The sequence below is a fragment of the Pristiophorus japonicus genome, chromosome 5 (assembly GCF_044704955.1).
Source record: "Pristiophorus japonicus isolate sPriJap1 chromosome 5, sPriJap1.hap1, whole genome shotgun sequence".
Classification (NCBI taxonomy): domain Eukaryota; kingdom Metazoa; phylum Chordata; class Chondrichthyes; family Pristiophoridae; genus Pristiophorus; species Pristiophorus japonicus.
This window is the reverse complement of record NC_091981.1, coordinates 283,427,197-283,448,533: the sequence shown is the minus strand read 5'-3', so window position 1 is coordinate 283,448,533 and position 21,337 is coordinate 283,427,197. Positions and strand designations below refer to the sequence as shown.

Sequence of the window (21,337 nt, the reverse complement as noted above, 5' to 3'; positions counted from 1 at the left end):
ACACACACCCTCCCTCCCCTCTCTGTCTCTCCTCCTCCTGGTGTGGACATGGTGATGAGGCTGGTGGAGAGTGGGGTGTGAGGTTGAGCCGGGGGGGGGGGGGGGGGTGGGGGCTGCTGATTTCCCCCCCCCCCCCCTCGGCGCGTGGACAGCACAACTTTGCCGCACGCCTTGTGGTCGCCTCCAGAGTGCCGGGCGGAGGAGGAGCAGGAGCGCCGCCGCTTTCCACCCGCAAAGCTGGCCTCAAAATGGTATTTCTCACTTCGAATATTATTATTATTGCATTCTGCGTCTGCCTTTTTTTTTAAACAATTGCTCATTTCGTCTTTTTAAAGAAGCAATTTGTGTGTGTGTGTGTGTGTGTGTGTGTTAAGCTGAGGGGATGGGGGGGAGAGAGAGCAAGGCGCTGTGTGTTTTTTCGCAATAATGCGGATTTTCTGTTTTGCTGGAGGGAGGGAGAGAGGACTAAATATTATTATTCGTCTTGCCTTGAGGTGGTGGAGAGTGATTCAAATTCTCCTTCCCTTCACTCCCTGCAAAAACAATGGGACACAGTTGGTCACGAAGAGTTAAATTCCTGAAGATGGGAATGCTGCGTGAGACACCGAGAGAGAGAGAGAGAGAGAGGGGGCTGCAGGAATAGGCTAGGCCCGCCTGCCCTTTTAGCTCCACTTCCCCCCCCCCCCCAGCCTGGTTTTATTCAGTCAATTCCCCCCTCACACATGGCCCAGGGGAAGGGCAGCGAGGGCCGGAGGCCCGGCACTTTGATCTTCCTACTGGGGATATTGTAGCCAGTTCTCTTTCCCCCCCCCCCGACTCTCTGTGTGTGACTCTCTCTCATGGATACATTGCCTGGTCCTCCTCGTTCTTTTCCTCTATTGTGCATTTTTCAGCAGCTCTGCTGGGAGTTTATTGTCATCTCTCTCTCGTGTTTTTGTGTCCTTTTTTCCCCCCCCCCTCTTTCCCTGCTTCTGCGGTTTAGCCGAGGTAAACGCCATTTCCACCCCCCCCCCCCAACTGCTGAGTGACATCTTAGAGCAGAAACAGTTTTAAAAAAAAAGGGACCAGCTTCCTCTCTACTGTGGATTCCAGATTAATGCAATATGTTTTTTTTATATAGATATAAACTGAATGTTTCAAATTATGCGGATGTTTTGATCTCCTATGTTAGTCTCTTTTAAAAAAAAATAAAACATGTGTTGCAATATTGGAATTGTACACGGGTTTTGCGTTTGTGCAGGTGCATATTGAAGTAACTTGTTCGTTCTTTCTGATGCCATCCAGTTTTCAGATATTCAAGTTTTTTGAATTTTGGATTTTGCAACATAGATTTTTGTTAATGAGTCAAGGTGGCTTTTGCTCGTCTCATGACCTGGGGTCTGGTCCATCATACCAGAACCTGTGTGTGTGTCAAGTTGAGTACAAGATTCTGGCAACAAGGTGCAATGATCTATTTGTAAAAAAAAAACTTCAATACCTTCAAAATAAAGTGGCAGGAGGACTGAGTTCTGCTTCCTCGCTCACACCTAATGTGTTCCGAGGTGAAGCGCTGAGGTTTGCAAAGTTGTCGACCAGGCAGTAAAGAACTTTTCCTGACCTCCGGACATCCCAAAGTGCTTCGCTGCCAATGAAGTACTTTTGAAATGTGGTCACTGTTGTCACGTAGGAACCGGGGCAGCCAATTTGTGTACAGCAAGGCCTCACAAACAGCAATGTGATAACGACCAGATAATCTGTTTTCATTTGTTGATTGAGGGATAAATATTGACCAGGACACGAGGGAGAACTTCTCTGCTCTTTACCACCTAATGAGGGTGGACGGGGATTCAGTTTAACGCCTCGCCTCCAACATTGCAGCACTCCTTTCGTACGGCCCTGAAGTGTCAGCCTAAATTTTTGCTCAAGTCTCGAGTGAAATTGAACCCACATCCTTCTGACTCCAAGGCCTGAGTGCTACTCACTGAGGCACAGTTGACACCGTTCCAAGAGCATTTTCCCTATGCTCAGCCTTTAGGCAGGAGTTTTGCTGAAGGCTGTTCCAGCTACTAAGCGATGGTCTGTCACCCCTTTGGCTTCAGTGCGTGCTCTGCCCCCTTGAGTTATACAGACACTTTTCGTGTTGATGTGCGCCCCAAACTGTTTCGCGCCCCAAACTGTTTCGGGTCGATGCTGGCGTGACCGTGCAACCGCCGATCAGATGGAGCGTTTTGCAGACTTCACTGAGCAGTGGTGCTCCCCGGTTCGAAGGGGAACCTGTGTTTGCCTCGATCTGGGAAGCTGGTGCAAATTCGTGGTGAGTTATGTGCTGTGAAAAGTTTCTCTCGGTATCAAGTCAAACTGAACCGAATCTTGTGTGGTGTCGGTTCGGACTGGTTTGGATGCAGTGCTTTGTGGCTGTTCGGATTTGAATTTGTGCAGTTCTGCCATGACTGCCTCCCCATCCCAATGAAACGTATATCTGTCATGGATGTGTACATGTTGTGTCGTGACCAGAAACATTTTCTGTCCCTGGGGAGATTTTCGGATGAGAATCGGTGGTGAAAACAGGTGTGCTCTGCTCACTATAGCTATACTTGCTACAACTGTACAGGGCGTTAGTGAGGCCACACCTGGAGGACTGCATACAGTTTTGGTCTCCTTATTTAAGGAAGGATCTACTCGCATTGGAGGCAGTTCAGAGAAGGTTCACTAGGTTCATTCTTGAGATGAAGGGGTTGTCTTATGAAGAAAGGTTGAGCAGGTTGAGCCTATACTCATTGGAGTTTAGAGGAATGAGAGGTGATCTTATTGAAGCATATAAGATTCTGAGGGCTCGACAGGGTAGATGCAGAGAGGATGTTTCCTCTCGTGGGGGATTCTAGAACTAGGGGGCATAGTTTCAGAATAAGGGATCGCCCATTTAAAACCGAGATGAGGAGGAATTTCTTCTGAGGGCTGTGAATCTTTGGAACACTCTACCCCAGAGAGCTGTGACTCATTGTGAGGAGGACACACAAAATCTGCAGAAGGATATAGACAGGTTAAGTGAGTGGGCAAAAATTGGAAAGTGTGAGGTCATGCACTTTGGCAGAAAAAAAAAATCAAAGAGCAAGTTATTATTTAAATGGAGAAAGATTGCAAAGTGCTGCGGTACAGCGGGACCTGGAAGTACTTGTGCATGAAACACAAAAGGTTAGTATACAGGTACAGCAGGTGATCAGGAAGGACCAATGGAATCTGCAATGCGTGCAGTTTTGGTTTCCATATTTACAAAAGGATATACTTGCTTTGGAGGCAGTTCAGAGAAGGTTCACTTGATTGATTCCGGAGATGAGGGGGTTGACTTATGAGGAAAGGTTGAGGAGGTTGGGCCTACTCAATTGGAATTCAGAAGAATGAGAGGTGATCTTATTGAAACCTATAAGATTTTGAGGGGGCTTGACAAGGTGGATACAAAGAGGATGTTTCCACTAATGGGGAAGACTAGAACTAGGGGGCATAATCTTAGAATAAGGGGCCGCCCATTTAAAACTGAGATGAGGAGAAATTTCTTCTCTGAGGGTTGTAAATATCTGGAATTCGCTGCCTCAGAGCTGTGGAAGCTGGGACATTGAATAAATTTAAGAATAAATAGACAGTTTCTTAAACGATAAGAGGATAAGGGGTTCTGGGGAGCTGGCGGGGAAGCGGAGCTGAGTCCATGATCAGAACAGCCATGATCGTATTAAATGGCGGAGCAGGCTCGAGGGGCCATATGGCCTATTCCTGCTCCTATTTCTTACGTTATGTTATTGTAAGGCGGAGATGGACATATTTTCGAACTATAAGGGGAGTCAAGAGTTATGGGGAGCGGGCAGGATGTGAAGTTGAGGCCAAGATCAGATCAGCCATGATATTGAATGGCGGAGCAAACTCGAGGGGCCAAATGGCCTACTCCTGCTCCTATTTCTTGTGTCCACTGTATTAGTTTTGGAATCTGGCTTGAGGGTCTAGGACCGTGTAGCATGACTTCCATTTTATATGTGGCCAAGACCACTTTTACATGCGAGTTAGAAAGCATGCAAATTGAGGGACCGGAACCTCTTTTACATGCATCATGTTGGGAGGCATTTGGGTGAAGGGGCCTTTATACATATAAGGGATTTAGAGTAAAGGGCCACGGCCCCCTTTAGAATGTGTGTCATGACGCATTTATGCAGCCAAAAAATTAATGTTGACTTAAAGCTTGAGCTTTTTCAAAGTTATCTCTCTTTTCCTTACAAGGTGACTGTTGCTCAGGTTCAAGTCTACGAGCAGAACCTTGCCCAAATGAACATTTCGTGTGCTCGAGCACTTGGAGGATATAACATCAGAACCTGTTCCTGATGCCCACAATATGTGCATTTTCCATTGATCCAGAGCACAAGTTATTTTTTAACCTATAGTTTCCACCCCCTTTCCCAGCCCAGCACCCAGATAACACGGCATGGATTGTCCTGGCTTGTGATCTTCCAGGGCCTGTATGGCTCAGTATTGCACCAAGTGAATGGACTTACCCAGTGCGCCATTTGAAGATGTTCATCTCTGAAGGTTGGCACCTGTTGTGTCTTCTGTGTCTCGCTTAGCAGTTTGCCTCATGTTGATTCTCTTGTGTGCCAGTGTAAACCGAGTAATAGGTGATGGGTTTGTGCTGTCTCTTTCTCATTCTCCTCGTCACTTTGTACATATTATGTATCCTGTAAAATCTGCCTTTGTGGGAGTCCTGGTTTAAATCGGGCAGCTTAATGGTCACCCCATTGCAGCTGTGAAGCACTGAGCTGGGAACTGCACAGTAAAACGTTTTTGTATGCACACATGGACAAGGGCTATAGGTAAAAAATTGGTAAAAGGCCAGCTAAGGACTGATGTCAGGGAGTGCTTCTTCAGCGTGATCAATACCTGCATTGACTTTCCGGGTGGAATATAAGAAATAGGAGCAGGAGTAGGCCATACGGCCCCTCAAGCCTGCTCCATCATTCAATAAGATCATGGCTGAACTTGTACGACAACTTAATTTTCCTGCACTATCCCCATATCACTTGATTCCCAGTGTCCAAAAGCCTATTGATCTCTGTCTTGAATATATGCAACAATTTGAGCATCCAGAGCCCTCTGGGGTTGAGAATTCCAAAGGTTCACAACTGAGTGGAAGACATTTCTCCTCATCTCAGTCCTAAATGGCCAACCCCTTATCCTGAGATTATGACCCATAGTTCTAGACTCTCCAGCCAGGGCAAACAGCATCTACCCTGTCAAGCCCTCTAAGAATTTCATATGTTTCAATGAGACCACCTCTCATTCTTCTATACTCCAGAGAATATAGGCCCATTCTACTCAATCATGGCTGATCTGTATCCTTTAATCATCGCAAACACCTCAATTAGACCATCCCTTAATCTTCTATACTCTAGGGATATCCCCCGTATCATTCTAGTGAATTGGGGCACAAGTTTTGCAGTCAGGGATGAAGCAGTGATAGAAGACTCTAAGTCCTGTAGAAAGATGAGTGAAATGGGCCACATGGCTTTCCTCTTCTGTATTTTTTTTAAATTCGTAGCCAATCGTTCCAATTCTTTGTCAAATCACAAACGCCAGAGGTCACCTTGCACACATCAAGGATCACCCTGTGCTAATGCTCTTAGCCAAAAGGCCTAGAGCCCAAGCACCGCTATCTTTTGTTTCCTGTTGAAAATTGGTCTGACTTTTGGGTTAAACTGATTTGTGTTTTGTTTTTTATCCTTTTAATGCAGGGGTAGGGTCGTGCATTTTCGACCATGATCAGCTTTGATTGTGGGAGTAATGCAGGGTTAATCCTGGAAATTCCTCGACGGTAAAAGAGTAGAATAGTTTGATGACTCTCTTATTTGGGCATCACTTATGAGATCCTGGATATCATCTAGGGCTGTATACCCTCTCTAACCTCCTCCAGCCCTACAACCCTCCCTATCTCTAACCTCCTCCACCCCTACAACTTCCAAGATCTCTGCATCCCTCCTATTCTGGCCTCTTGTTCGTCCCCGACTTTCATCACTCCATTGGCGGCCGTGCCTTCAGCTGCCTGGGCCCCAAGCTCTGGAATTCCCTCCCTAAACCTCTCCGCCTCTCTCCCTTGCTCTGCACCTTTAAAGACGCTCCTTAAAACCTACCTCTTTGACCAAGCTTTTGGTCACCTGTCCTCATAATTCCTATGTGACTTGGTGTCAAATTCTGTTTGATTATGCTCCTGTGGAGCGCCTTGGGACATTCAGACCCTTGAGCCTGTTCCGCTATTCAACTAAATATAGCTGATCTTAACTCCATTTACCCATCTTGGTTCTGTGACCCTTAATCTTATCAATCGCAGTTTTAAAAATTTCAATTGACCCCCCAGCCTCGTGTCTTTTGGAGCTGGGAAAGATTTCCAGATTTCCATTACGCTTTGTGTGAAGAACAACATAGGAACATAACAAATAGGAGCAGGAGTGGGCCACGTAGTCCTTCGAGCCTGCTCCGCCACTCAATAAGATCATGGCTGATCTGATCCTGGCCTCAACTCCACTTCCCTGACCACTCTCCATAACCCTTGACTCCCTTATTGTTCAAAAAATCTGTCTATCCCCACCTTAACTATATGTCCAGGCTCCACAGCTCTCTGGGATACAGAATTCCAAAGATTCACAACTGAGAAGAAATTCCTCCTCATTTCTGTTTTAAATGGGCAACCCCTTATTCTGAAACTATGCCCCCTAGTTCTAGATTCCCCCACAAGGGTAAACATCCTCTCTGCATCTACCCTGTCAAGCCCCCTCAGAATCTTACACGTTTCAATAAGATCACCTCATTCTTCTAAACTCCGATGAGTATAGGCCCAATTTGCTCAACCTTTCTTCATAAGACAACCCCTGCATCCAGGAATCAACCTTGTGAACCTTCTCTAAACTTGCCTCCAATGCAAGTGTATCCCTCCTTAAATAAGGAGACCAAAACTGTATGCAGTACTCCAGGTGTGGTCTTATCAATACCCTGTACAGTTGGAGCAGGACTTCCCTACTTTTATACTCCATTCCCCTTGAAATAAAGGCCAACATTCCATTTGCCTTCCTGATTACTTGCTGTACCTGCATACTCACTTTTTGTGTTTCATGTAGAAGGACCCCCAGATCCCTCTGTACTACAGCATTTTGTAATCTCTCCCCATTTAAATAATGTGTTTTTAAAATTTTTCTTACAAAGTGGATAATCTCACATTTTCCCACATTATACTCCATCTGCCAATTTTTTTGCCCACTCACTTAGCCTATTATCTATATTGCTTTGCAGATGCTTTGCATCCTCCTCACAACTTACTTTCCCACCTATCTTTGCATCATCAGCAAATTTGGCTACATTACACTCGGTCTCTTCATCCAAGTCATTAATACAGATTGTAAATAGTTGAGTCACTGGCACTGATTCCTGTGGCACCCCACTAGTTACCGTTTGCCAACCTGAAAATGACCCATTTATCCCGACTGTTTGTTTTCTGTTAGTTAGCCAATCTTCTAACCATATTACCCCCAACCTTGTGAGCTCTTATCAGTTGCAGTAACCTTTTATGTGGCACCTTATCAAATGCCTTCTGGAAATCCAAATACATGACATCCACTGGATCCCCTTTATCCACCATGCTCGTTACTGCCTCAAAGAACTCCAGGAAATGTACATAAGAACATAAGAAATAGGAGCAGGAATAGGCCATGCAGCCCTTCGAGCCTGCTCCGCCATTTAGACGATCTTGCCTGATCTGATCATGGACTCAGGTCCACTTCCCTACCTGCTCCCGATAATCCCTTATTCCCTTATCATTTAAGAAACTGTCTCTTTCTGTCTTAAATTTATTCAATGTCCCAGCTTCCACAGCTCTCTGAGGCAGCGAATTCCACAGATTTACAACCCTCAGAGAAGAAATTTCTCCTCCTCCTCAGTTTTAAATGGGCGGCCCCTTATTCTAAGATGATGCCCTCTAGTTCTCGTCTTCCCCCATCAGTGGAAACGTCCTCTCTGCACCCACCTTGTCAAGCCCCCTCATAATCTTATAGGTTTCGATAAGATCACCTCTCATTCTTCTGAATTCCAGTGAGTAGAGGCCCAACCTACTCAACCTTTCCTCATAAGTCAACCCCTTCATCTCCAGAATCAACCTTGTGAACCTTCTCTGAACTGCCTCCAAAGCAAGTGTATCCTTTTGTAAATATGGAAACCAAAACTGCACGCAGTATTCCTGGTGTGGCCTCACCAATACCCTGTATAATTGTAATAAGACATCCCTGCTTTTATACTCCATCCCTTTTGCAATAAATTCCATTGGCCTTCCTGATCATTTGCCGTACCTGCATACTCGCCTTTTGTGTTTCATGCACAAGTACTCCCAGGTCCCGCTGTACTGCAGCACTTTGCAATCTTTCTCCATTTAAATAACAACTTACTCTTTTTGATTTTTTTTCTGCAAAAGTGCATGAACTCACACCTTCCAACATTATACACCATCTGCCAAATTTTTGCCCACTCACTTAGCCTGTCTATATTTCTTTGCAGATTTTTTGTATCCTCCTCACACACTGCTTTTCCTCCCACCTTTGTATAATCAGCAAACTTGGCTACGTTACACTCAGTCCCTTTTTCCACGTCGTTAATATAGATTGTAAATAGTTGGGGTCCCAGCACTGATCCCTGCGGTACCCCACTAGTTACTGATTGCCAACCCGAGAATGAACCATTTATCCCGACTCTGTTTTCTGTTCGTTAGTCAATCTTCTATCCATGCTAATATATTACCCCCAACCCCGTGAACGTTTATCTTGTGCAGTAACCTTTTATGTGGCACCTTGTCAAATACCTTCTGGAAGTTCAAATACACCACATCCACTGGTTCCCCTTTATCCACCCTGTTCGTTATATCCTCAAAGAATTCTAGCAAATTTGTCAAAGATGACTTCCCCCTTCATAAATCCATGCTGATTCTGCCTGACTGAATTTTGCTACTGCTTTAATAATGGACTCAAACATTTTCCCAACCACAGATGTTTGGCTAACTGGCCAATAGTTTCCTGCTTTTTGTCTGCCTCCTTTTTTAAATAGGGGCGTTACATTTGCAGTTTTCCAATCTGTTGGGACCTCTCCAGAATCCATGGAATTTTGGTAAATTACAACCAATGCATCCACAATCCCTGCCGCTACTTCTCTTAAGACCCTAGGATGCAAGCAATCCTGTCCAGGGGATTTACCTGCCTTTAGTCCCATTATCTTACTGAGCACCATGTCAAACATGATTTCCCTTTCATAAAACCATGCTGACTCTGCTTGACTGTATTATGATTTTCTAAATGTCCTGCTACTGCTTCCTTCATAATGTACTCCAGCATTTTCCCAGTGACAGATGTTAGGCTAACTGGTGTATAGATTCCTGCTTTCTTTCTCCCTCCTTTCTTAAATAGGGTTGTTACATAGGGAAGTTTTGCTTCCTGACATCACCCCTGAACGGCATAGCTCTAAATTTAAGATATTGCCCCCTTGTTCTGGACTCCCCCACCAGAGGAAATCGTTTCTATCTACTCTATCAAATCCTTCAATAATCTTAAAGACCTCAATAACCTTCTATAATCAAGGGAATATGCTTGATTCACACTTGCAGCAGTATTGGTTCCATAAGTGTCCCTACTGGTTGATACTTTCAAAAGTTTGAATTTGGTTTGTTCCCACGGCAGGAGAATTATGATGCTTAACTGGGAGCCAATGTATGTCAGCGAGCACAGGGGTGATGTGTGAACGGGACTTGGAGCGAGTTAGGACATGGTTTTGGATGACCTCAAGTTTATGTAGGGTAGAATGTGAGCGGCCAGCCAGGAGTGCATTGGAATAGTCAAGTCTAGAGGTCACTAAAGCATGGATGAGCTGAGGCAAGGGCGGAGTTGGGTGATGTTAAGGAGGTGGAAATAGGCGGTCTTAGTTATGCCTTGAATATGTTGTTGGAAGCTCATTTCAGGGTCAAATGTGACGCCAAGGATTGCGAACAGTGTGGTTCAGCCTCGGACAGATGTTAGGGAGAGGGAACGGAGTTTGTGGCTAGGGAACGGAGTTTGTGGCGGGTTATCGAAAACAATGGCTTCGTTCTTCCCAATTGGAGAAAACTTCTGCTCATCCTGAACCGGATGTTGGACAAGCAGTCTGACAATTTAGACACTGTGGAGGGGTCAAGAGAAGTGGTAGTGAGGTAGAGCTGGATGTTGTTGGCGTACATGTGGAAGCTGACGCTGTGTTTTGGGATGATGTCGCCGAGGGGCAGCATGTAGATGAGAAATTAGAGAGGGCCAAGGATAGATCCTTGGGGAACACCAGAGGTAACGATGCGGGAGTGGGAAGAGAAGCCACTTTATTAGCGTTTTATTCACAACACTCATTATTGTAGGACAAATCCCTCCGCTCCTGGTCACTTTATCTGGACACATAATGTGTTACCTTTTGCCGTGCCGCTATTTCTTGTATAACCTACAAGTGGGCAGCCTCTAACCATTATCTGAAGCAGCAACCAAGATATCAGAAACTTAAATTAAAGCAAAATATTTATACTGCTATCTTTGTTACTGGAGTAAAACCAGATACAACTTGTTAAATTCTCCAGAAATTGCTCTCTCATGTAAGAAACAGGCCTGTATTTAATTGGGAGCTAAATCTGAGCGATTTGGATAACTTTGCAGACTTTGTACCAGAGTGAGGATGAAAAAGGAAGACTTGGATTTATAAAGCTCCTTTCACGACCACCAGATGTCTCAAAGCGCTTTCCAACCAATGTAGTACTTTTGGAGTGTAGTCACTTGTAATTTGGCAAATGCGACAGTCAATTTGCGCACAGCAAGCTCCCACACACAGCAATGTGATGATGACCAGATAATTTTTTTTTTGTTATGTTGATTAAGGGATAAATATTGGCCAGAACTCCCCTGTTCTTCTACGTCCACCTGAGAGAGCAGACGGGGCCTCGGTTTAACGTCTCATCCGAAAGACTGCACCTCCAACAGTGCGGCGCTCCCTCAGCACTGCACTGGAGTGTCAGCCTGGATTATTCTGTTTGTGCTCGAGTCCCTGGAGTGGGACTTGAACCCACAACCTTCTGACTCAGAGGCGGGAGTGGTACCCACTGAACCACAGCTGACACTGAAGATGACACAAGCTCTCACCTGAATGAAAATAAAACCGGCAGCTCATCTCATCCAGCAGCAACATGACCTGATGACCTCCAAGAATAGTGTTGGGGAAGGGGGGAGTTCACATGCTTGACACATTAACAGGCCTCTTGCGCAACCCAACTTCTTTCACCCCACGTTGTTGGCAGTGCCGACAGCTGCAGCTGCCTAGGCCATAAACTCTTTAATACCCTCTCAATTCCTCTCTGCATTTCTACCTCTTGATCCTCCTTTAAGACTCTCCTTAGATCATCTCATCATAGGCAGTCCCTCTTAAAATGAGTCCTTAGGTGGCTGAACAGTCCAATACGAGAACCACAGTCCCTGTCACAGGTGGGACAGATAGTCGTTGAGGGTAAGGGAGGGTGGGACAGATTTGCCACACGTTCTTTCCGTTGCCTGCGCTTGTTTTCTGCATGCTGTCGGTGATGAGACTCGAGGAGCTCAGCGCCCTCCCGGATGCTCTTCCTCCACTTGGGGCGGTCTTTGGCCAGGGACTCCCAGGTGTTGGTGAGGATGTTGCACTTTATCCGGGAGGCTTTGAGGGTGTCCTTGTAACGTTTCCTCTGCCCACCTTTAGCTCGTTTGCCGTGAAGGAGTTCCGAGTAGAGCCCTTGCTTTGGGAGTCTCGTGTCTGGCATACGGACAATGTGGCCTGCCCAGCGGAACTGATCAAGTTCAAGGTCTACAGGACTGTAGTGATACCCGCCCTCCTGTATGGCTCAGAGACATGGACCATGTACAGTAGACACCAAGTCGCTGCAGAAATACCACCAACGATGTCTCCGCAAGATCCTGCAAATCCCCTGGGAGGACAGACGCACCAACATTAGCATCCTTGACCAGGCCAACATCCCCAGCATCGAAGCACTGACCACACTTAAATCATACCTCTTTGACCAAGCTTCTGTTTTCCTGTCCTAATAGCTCCTTCTTTGGCCCGGTGTCAATTTTTAATGTAATCCGCTCCTGTGAAGCGCGTTAGGATGTTTTTCTATGTTAAACGCGCTGTATAAATGTGTGTTTTTCTATTCAAATGCAAGTTGTTGCTGGGGTATGGACTGTGTGTTGGTTTTAATATGCATGAGCTGAGCTGCACTGTAGTAAAACGGATAGATATACAGCGGTGAGTGGAGGAGTTCAGGCGGTCGCATTGGTGCAAAGGTCACACTGATAATTCTGATATGTAATCCATGCCGCCCAATGTTGAGGTGTTGAGTACTTAATCGATGTGGATTTGCTCACCCCTGCTTTTCAGCTACCATCAGAAAAACAACCCAGTCACAGTAGGAGAGGATTTGCCTTTGTGCTTTGCGTCCTATAGATGCACATCAGCCGGTTTCCTCGGCAATCGGCAGTTTGGGCTGTTGGTACCATACAGGTGCAAATCGGAAACACGTCTGTCTTGGATTTCCATCGCTCCCGCTCCCCCTCCCCCAGGGAGATCTATCATCCATTCCGGGAAATCCAGGAGACCCAGTCGGTAATCGAGCATTGCTTGCGGAGACCTCGAGAGCAGGCAGTTGCAGGTCATGCAGTTCCCCCGCCCCCTGCACTGCGGAATCAGTAGGGTGCAGGAAGCCATCGGGACAGTGATGGCGATCTCCTCTGCAAAACAATTTATCAGCAAATAAAAGTAAAGATGTCTTGCTGCAATTGTATAGGGCCCTGGTGATACTGCACCTGGAGTATTGTGTACAGTTTTGGTCTCCTTACCGAAGGAAGTATATACTTGCCATTGAGGGAGTGCAACGAAGGTTCACCAGACTGATTCCCGGGATGGGAGGATTGTCTTAATGAGAGATTGAGTGGACTAGGTCTATATTCTCTAGAGTTTAGAAGAATGTGATGTGATCTGATTGAAACATACAAAATTCTTACAGGGCTTGACAGGGTAGATGCAGGGAGGATGTTTCCCCGTGGCTGGGGAGTCTAGAATCAGGGGTCACAGTCTCAGAATAAGGGGTCGGCCACTTAGGACTGAGATGAAGAGAACCCTCTTCACTCAGAGGGTGGTGAATCTTTGGAATTCTCTGCCCCAGAGCGCTGTGGAGGGTCAGTCTTTGAGTCTGTTCAAAACTGAGGTCAATAGATTTTTGGATATTAAAGGAATCGAGGGATATGGGGATAGTGCAGGAAAGTGAAATTGAGGTAGAAGATCAGCCATGACCTCAGTGAATGGCGGAGCAGGTTCGAATGGCCTACTCCTGCTCCTATTTCTTATGTTCTTATGTAACCATGATCGCAATCTGAGATTCCATTCTCATTCTCATTGGATATATTCAAGAGGGAGTTAGATATGGCCCTTACAGCTAAAGAGATCAAGGGGTATGGAGAGAAAGCAGGAAAGGGGTACTGAAGTGAATGATCAGCCATGATCTTATTGAATGGTGGTGCAGGCTCGAAGGGCCGAATGGCCTACTCCTGCACCTATTTTCTATGTTTCTATGTTTACATGGATAGGGCCAGAGGAAAAAGGGTGGGAGGAGGCTTGTGTGGAGCAGAAGCAGACTTCACTAGATTTAGAACATCAACAGTAAAATCACCTTCCCTGTAGATCAAACATTAAAATGGAAACAATCTGGCTATATTTGTCTCCGTTTCATGCACTGCAAACTGGGCTCAATACACAAGGAAAAGTGGAACAGACATTCCCTAATAAACTTACTGGGCATAGATGGCTGTGTGCTACTGATTTACCTCCGCTAGCCTTCGGTTTCTCTCGCATAGAATTTCCAGGACAGAAACCGGCCATTCGGCTCAACTAGTGTATGCCGGTGTTGATGCTCCACACAAGCCTCCTCCCACCCTTTTTCCTCTGGCCCTATCCATGTAAACACAGAAACAAGGAAAATAGGTGCAGGAGTAGGCCATTCGAGCCTGCACCACCATTCAATTAAGATCATGGCTGATCATTCCCTCAGCACCCCTTTCCTGCTTTCTCTCCATAACCCTTGATCTCTTTAGCTGTAAGGGCCATATCTAACTCCCTCTTGAATATATCCAATGAGAATGAGAATGGAATCAAGTAGGTTCACAAACTACTTCAAATACAATTTCTGTCCTGACAAATGTTCAAGAACTCGAGCAAGAACTGGCAGCTCACATAGGAAGAGGGGCTAGGACAGGGGCTGAGTAGAAAGAAGGAAGTGAGTGACCATCTAGGAGGGGCACCACAGTCACAGGGGGAGGGAGCACCTGAATACTGGAACTGTCCAATAGATACCTGGTATTGGGGAGTGTAAGGTGGGTAGAGACAGTGACTCAGAGGATGATCTTCCTGAGTAACAGTGGGGCACCAGGGAGCAGGAGGCCACCCCGGGTGAGAGGCAGGTGGGGCACAGGATTAGGAGAGCGATAGTGGTGGGAGATTCTATAGTCAGGGGAATAGACAGACCCTTCTGCAGCCCTGAGCCAGGCCCGAATGGTAAGTTGCCTCTATCCATGGTAAGTTGCCTGTATCTATCCACGTATCCTGCTATTCCTTTCTCCCTCGAGTACTTATCTAGTTTTCCCCTGACCTAGGCCAGCAGCTACTTTGTGCAGATGCTCATCAGTCGGGTTCCTCGGTAATGGACTGTTCAGGCTGTTGGTGGTGCGCAGGCATGAACTGTTACGACCAAGTACTTTTTGTTCCAGTAGCAGCACTCCACCAGGAGTTCCATTCCGGGCATGTCTCACGTTACTCATAGACTGTATCTCACAGTAAAGTAGCGAGGTCAAAGGTGTTCGTGGTGTTCAAAGTGCAACTGGAGGTTAGACTGGGTGAGGCGGGGCTCGAGAGGGCCAAGTTACAGTGGGCTGAATGTTTCTGTGCATTCCAAGAGGGTTGACCACCCTAGTTCATGTTCCCACCTAGTATCTTTCTCCTCTTCTCTCCTGAAGGCATTGAGTCCTTGTTTGTTGGGTTTGGTGACAATGGTGCCCAATCACCCTCCAACTGCTCACCCGGGTGACCTAAACTAAGAGTGACCTTGGAATCTGAGGCTGATTCTGTTCTGACCTGACATTCACACGTAACAGGGCTTTTGGGGGCTAGGGGGGGAGGGGGTCATTGCACCGCAAATGCTGATATTCCTTGTCCAAGTCCTATTGTGGGATCTCCTGGTGTGACCCACGCTGAAAACATTCTTATTCACGGAGACTGTCCAGGGGACCCCAGTTGTCTTCCTTGTACATTTCTCTGTTCCTTGGTAATCTGAGAGTCAAATCCGTGTAAATGGCATTCAGCCTGTTGTATCTGTAATGTCCTTATCAATGACTCCACGAGGCAATGTGTTGTACTCAAACTGTGATGACCTTGGTCCTTTTATTCGTAAGTCCAGAGTGAGACAGCCACATGGTGGCTACCCTTTTATACAAGACCTGCCACCAGGGCAGGAAACCCCGGTCTCCTCTAGTGGTGCCAGCATCGTATATACATAATGTAAACCTTAGTACATCAGGTAAACAAGTTTCCATCTTCTGCAACTATACAGTGACTACACAGAGTATATCTATAGTCTGCATATATAACACAGGCCATTGTACTTAGCCCTCCAGCACCCCACCTCACGCAGTCTAACCTCCAGTTGCATTTTGAACTCCACCAGCATCTTTGACCTCGCCACTTTACGTTGTGAGATACAGTATATGAGTCATTTGAGACATGGCGTGTTGTGAATGTAAAATGCTTGGAAGGAACAGGTGAATTGGGCCTATGGTTCCCAAAGCTCTCCACTACACGGGCTTTCCTCCCCTCATGTCTGAGTCTGTTGTATACTCATTAGAGGTTGATTGCTGTAATTAGTCAACAACTCCATTATTGTATTGTGGGATTACCATAAGAACATAAGGAGCAGGAGTAGGCCGTACGGCCCCTCGAGCCTACTCCGTCATTTAATAAGATCATGGCTGATCATGGACTCTGGTCCAATCCCCTGCCCGCTCCCCATAACCCCTTATTCTCTTATCGTTTAAGAAACTGTCTATTTCTATCTTAAATTTATTCAATATCCCAGCTTTCACAGCTCTCTGAGGCAATGAATTCCACAGATCCACAACCCTCAGAGAAGAAATGTTTCCTCAACTCAGTTTTAAATGGGTGGCCCCTTATTCTAAGATCATGCCCTCTAGTTCTAGTTTCCCCCATCAGTGGAAACATCCTCTCTGCATCCACCTTGTCAAGCCCCCTCATAATCTTACATGTTTCGATAAGATCACCTTTCATTCTTCTGAATTCCAATGAGTAGAGGCCCAACCTACTCAACCTTTCCTCATAAGTCAACCCCCTCATGTCTGGAATCAACCTAGTGAACCTTCTGAATTGCCTCCAAAGCCAGTATATCCTTTCGTAAATATGGAAACCAAAACTGCACGCAGTATTCCAGATGTGGCCTCACCAATACCCTGTACAACTGTAGCAAGACTTCCCTGCTTTTATACTCCATCCCCTTTGCAATAAAGGCCAAGATACCATTGGCCTTCCTGATCAATTGCTGTACTAACCTTTTGTGTTTCATGCACAAGTACCCCCAGGTCCTGCTGTACTGTGGCACTTTGCAATCTTTCTCCACTTAAATAATAACTTGCTCTTTGATTTTTTTTTCTGCCAAAGTGCATGACTTCACACTTTCCAACATTATACTCCATCTGCCAAATTTTTGCCCACTCACTTAGCCTGTCTATGTCCTCTTGCAGATTTTTTGTGTCCTCCTCACACATTGCTTTTCCTCCCATCTTTGTATCGTCAGCAAACTTGGCTACGTTACACTCGGTCCCTTCTTCCAAGTTGTTAATATAAGATTGTAAATAGTTGGGGTCCCAGCGCTGATCCTTGATGCACCCCACTAGTTACTGGTTGCCAACCCAAGAATTAACCATTTATCCCGACTCTCTGTTCTCTGTTAGTTAGCCAATCCTCGATCCATGCTAATATATTGCCCCCAACCCTGTGAACCCCAATCTTGTGCAGTAACCTTTTATGTGGCACCTTGTCAAATGCCTTCTGGAAGTCCAAATACACCACATCCACTGGTTCCCCTTTATTCACCCTGTTCCAGGTTGATTGAAGGTGAACTAGATGGATCGTGGTCTTTTTTTCATCTAGCAATTCCTCTGACTTTTTGTAAGCTCCGTTTTAAATTTACAGAGAATTATTTCAAATTTACAGCATAGAAATAGGCCAGGCCATTCGGCCCAACTGGACTATGCCCCACACGAGCCCCATAGACCTAATGGCCTACATCCTATGGTCTTTAAAGAATTGGCTGCAGAGATAGTGGATGGATTGGTTGTAATCTACCAAAAATCCCTGGATTCTGGGGAGGTCCCAGCGATTGGAAAACTGCAAATGTAACGCCCCTATTTAAGAAAGGAGGGAGGCTGAAAACAGGAAACTCTAGACCAGTTATCCTAACATCTGTAATTGCAAAAATGCTGGAATCCATTATTAAGGAAGTAGTAGCAGGACATTTAGAAAATCATAATACAGTCAAGCAGAGTCAGCATGGTTTTATGAAAGGGAAATCATGTTTGACAAATTTGCTTAGACAGGTTAAGTGAGTGAGCAAAGATTTGGCAGATGGAGTATAATGTGGGAAAATGTGAGGTTATCCACTTTGGTAGGAAAAATAAAAAAGCAAATTATTATTTAAATGGAGAGAGATTACAAAATGCTGTGGTACAGAAGGACCTGAGGTCCTTGTACATGAAACACAAAAAGTAAGCATGCAGGTACAAGTAATTAGGAAGGCAATGGAATGTTGGCCTTTATTGCAAGGGGGATGGAATATAAAAGCAGAGAAGTCCTGCTACAACTATACAGGGTATTGGTGAGACCACACTGGAGTACTGCGTACCGATTTGGTCTCCTTATTTAAGGAGGGATATATTTGCATTGGAGGCAGTTCAGAGAAAGTTCACAAGGTTGATTCCTGAGATGAAGGGGTTGTCTTACGAAAGGTTGAGCAGGTTGGGCCTATACTCATTGGAGTTTAGAAGAATGAGAGATGATCTTATTGAAACATATAAGATTCTGAGGGGGCTTGACCGGGTAGATGCAGAGAGAATGTTTCCCCTCATGGGGGAATGTAGAACTAGGGGGCCTAGTTGCAGAATAAGGGGTCGCCCATTTAGAACTGAGATGAGGAGGAATTTCTTCTCCAGCGGGTCGTGAATCTTTGGCATTTTCTGCCCCAGAGAGCTGTGGAGGCTGGGTCATTGAATTTATTTAAGGCGGAGATAGACAGATTTTTGAATGATCGGGAAGTGGAGTTGAGGCCAGGATCAGATTAGCTGTGATCTTCTTGAATGGCGGAGCAGGCTCAAGGGGTCAAATGACCTACTCCTGCTCCTATTTCTTATGTTCATCTCATCCAATCAGCATAACTTTCTGTTCCTTTCTCCCCTCATGTTTCACATTCTAACCACTCTCTGGGTAAAGAAGTTTCTCCTGAATTATTTATTGGATTTATCAGTGATAATCTTATATTTATGACCCCTAGTTTTGGATTCCCCCACAAGTCTTCTCTACATCTACCCGATCGAACACCTTCCATGATTTTAAAGGCCTCTGTCAGGTCACCCCTCGGTCTTCTCTTTTCTGGGGAAAAGAAACCCGGCCAGTTCAGTCTTTCCCGCTAGTTATCAACTTTTTAGTAAATTAACTTTTCACATCTAGCCTGCATTATTGCGCATTGAAGTAACATCCCGGGGCTACCTAGACCATCCCATTTTAACATTTCTCACGCCTCTCACTCCCAACTATTTTCTTTGGCACTATTAAGCTGAAGCCCCTCTATTTGTTCCCGCACCGGTCATTCCCTTTTTATTTATTGTGATATTTCAAAATATATGCTATTTTTTAAAAAACAAATGAATGTTTAGTAACCCATCCTAGTCTAGTAGTGTTTGTTTAGACATGTCAAAGAGGGAGTCTTGTGGCCTGCAGCAAGTCATAATGTAAACGATAGAAGTGGAGGGAGAACATATTAGAGTCTGAGGCTGATTCCGTCTCCGCCCCTGCCTCAGCTCTTTCGCTGCTGAAATCCTCATCCATACCTTTGTTGCATCTAGACTTGACTATTCCAACACACTCTTGGCTGGCCTCCCACATTCTACCCCACGTAAACTCGGACCGAGTCCCGCTCACCCATCGCCCCTGTGCTCGCTGACCTACATTGGCTCCCGGTTAAGCAACGCCTCGATTTCAAAATTCTCATCCTTGTTTACAAATCCCTCCATGGCCTCGTCCCTCCCTATTCTGTAATCACCTTCAGCCTCGCAATCACCCCGAGTTATCCTCAAATTCTGCCCTCTTGAGCATCCCTGAGTATAACTGCTCAACCATCGGTGGCCGTACCTTCAGCTGCCTGGGCCCTAAGCGCTGGAACTCTCCCTAAACCTCTCTGCCTTTCTACCTCTCTTTCCCCCTTTAAAAAAAACTCCTTAAAACCTACCTCTTTGACCCAGCTTTTGGTCATCTGCCATAATTTCTTGTGTGACTTGGTGTCAAATTATTTTTTTTTGTCTTGCAACACTCCTGTGAAGCACCTTGGGACGTTTCATTACGTTAAAGGCGCTATATAAATGCAAGATGTTGTTGTTCTGCAAGCATCAAAATGGAACTTTTGCTTTGTTGTTTTTTAAAATATAAAAAAACAACCTTCTGGAAGTTTCCCTGACCGAGTATTGGTGCTGTGCCATTCAGACGAAGAATGCCTGTGGTTTGATGCACTCAGTTTGGTGATCTTGCATGAGAAACGACATTTGGATTCTGCCTTTGGGCTTGAAAACAGAAAATATCAGGCAGGAATTAGCTTGACCATCCTCTGTCACGTCATACCTTGGAGAAGTCCCTGGAGGGGGAAGTGAGTGCATCACTGATTGGGAGGGTGAAAGTTTTGTCCGAGGAGATCCCTTGGAGATTTGGGTTAACCCAGTGAGTAACTGAAGCTTCCGGATCGGGAAGGTCCCCCGATTCAATCTTTTGGTCGGTGCTGAATGAGTTGACCTTTGCTGAACAAGGACGGAGGGGATGGGGTGGGGGGTGGGGTGTGGGGGAGGGGTTCAGGTGCGGTGACCCCGGGCTGGCAAGTGGAATTTGAGATGCTGCTCTTTTTTTTAAAAGACACATTTTGTGGACAAGTGATTAGCACAGCAGATCTGATCAGCTATGAACCAGCAGCCTCTGGAACTTGCTGTCCAGACTTGCCCGAGTACATTGGGCAAGGGGCCAGAGAGCAGGTGGATGACTGTCGGACTGTATCTCACCAAGAATCCAACAGTGGGGAGGGGAGAAACTGAATTAAAATATTTCAAAAAAAATTGACGGGTCTCCAGCAACAGGGTCACAATTTTGGGTCTCACTGTCTCTCCCTCTCGCCCTCTCTCTTTTTTTTTCTCTCTCCATCTCTTTTCTCTCTCTTTTCTCCCTTTTCTATTTCTTTCTCCTTTTTTCTTTTTTTTCTTCCCCCCTCCCTCCCTCCTCTCTCTTCCCTCCTCTCTCTTCCCTCCTCTCTCTTCCCTCCTCTCTCTTCCCTCCTCTCTCTTCCCTCCTCTCTCTTCCCTCCTCTCTCTTCCCTCCTCTCTTCCCTCCTCTCTCTTCCCTCCTCTCTCTTCCCTCCTCTCTCTTCCCTCCTCTCTCTTCCCTCCTCTCTCTTCCCTCCTCTCTCTTCCCTCCTCTCTCTTCCCTCCTCTCTCTTCCCTCCTCTCTCTTCCCTCCTCTCTCTTCCCTCCTCTCTCTTCCCTCCTCTCTCTTCCCTCCTCTCTCTTCCCTCCTCTCTCTTCCCTCCTCTCTCTTCCCTCCTCTCTCTTCCCTCCTCTCTCTTCCCTCCTCTCTCTTCCCTCCTCTCTCTTCCCTCCTCTCTCTTCCCTCCTCTCTCTTCCCTCCTCTCTCTCCCCTCCTCTCTCTCCCCTCCTCTCTCTCTCTCTCTCTCCACCTCCTCTCTCTCTCTCTCTCTCTCACCTCCTCCCTCTCTCTCTCTCTCTCTCTCTCTCCCCACCTCTCTCTCTCTCTCTCTCTCCCCACCTCTCTCTCTCTCTCTCCCCACCTCTCTCTCTCTCTCTCCCCACCTCTTTCTCTCTCTCTCTCCCACCTCTCTCTCTCTCTCTCTCTCTCTCTCTCTCTCTCCCACCTCTCTCTCTCTCTCTCTCTCTCCCAC

The 21,337-nt window shown here is 46.1% G+C and overlaps 1 protein-coding gene across 2 annotated transcripts in view; it reads left to right on the top strand.

The window, feature by feature from the left end:
- Nucleotides 1–210: 210 nt before the first annotated feature.
- Nucleotides 211–21,337, top strand: part of LOC139264732 (zinc finger and BTB domain-containing protein 47-like) — a 229,795-nt gene continuing 208,668 nt past the window's right edge. Inside the window, exon 1 of one of the 2 annotated variants that reach the window (XM_070881732.1) lies at nt 211–251. In XM_070881732.1, coding sequence (XP_070737833.1) covers nt 249–251 — 3 coding nt within the window. In that variant the 5' untranslated portion in view covers nt 211–248. Of the gene's footprint in view, nt 252–4,431; nt 4,549–21,337 lie in introns of those variants that run through there. The other variant, XM_070881733.1, reaches the window with a different exon arrangement.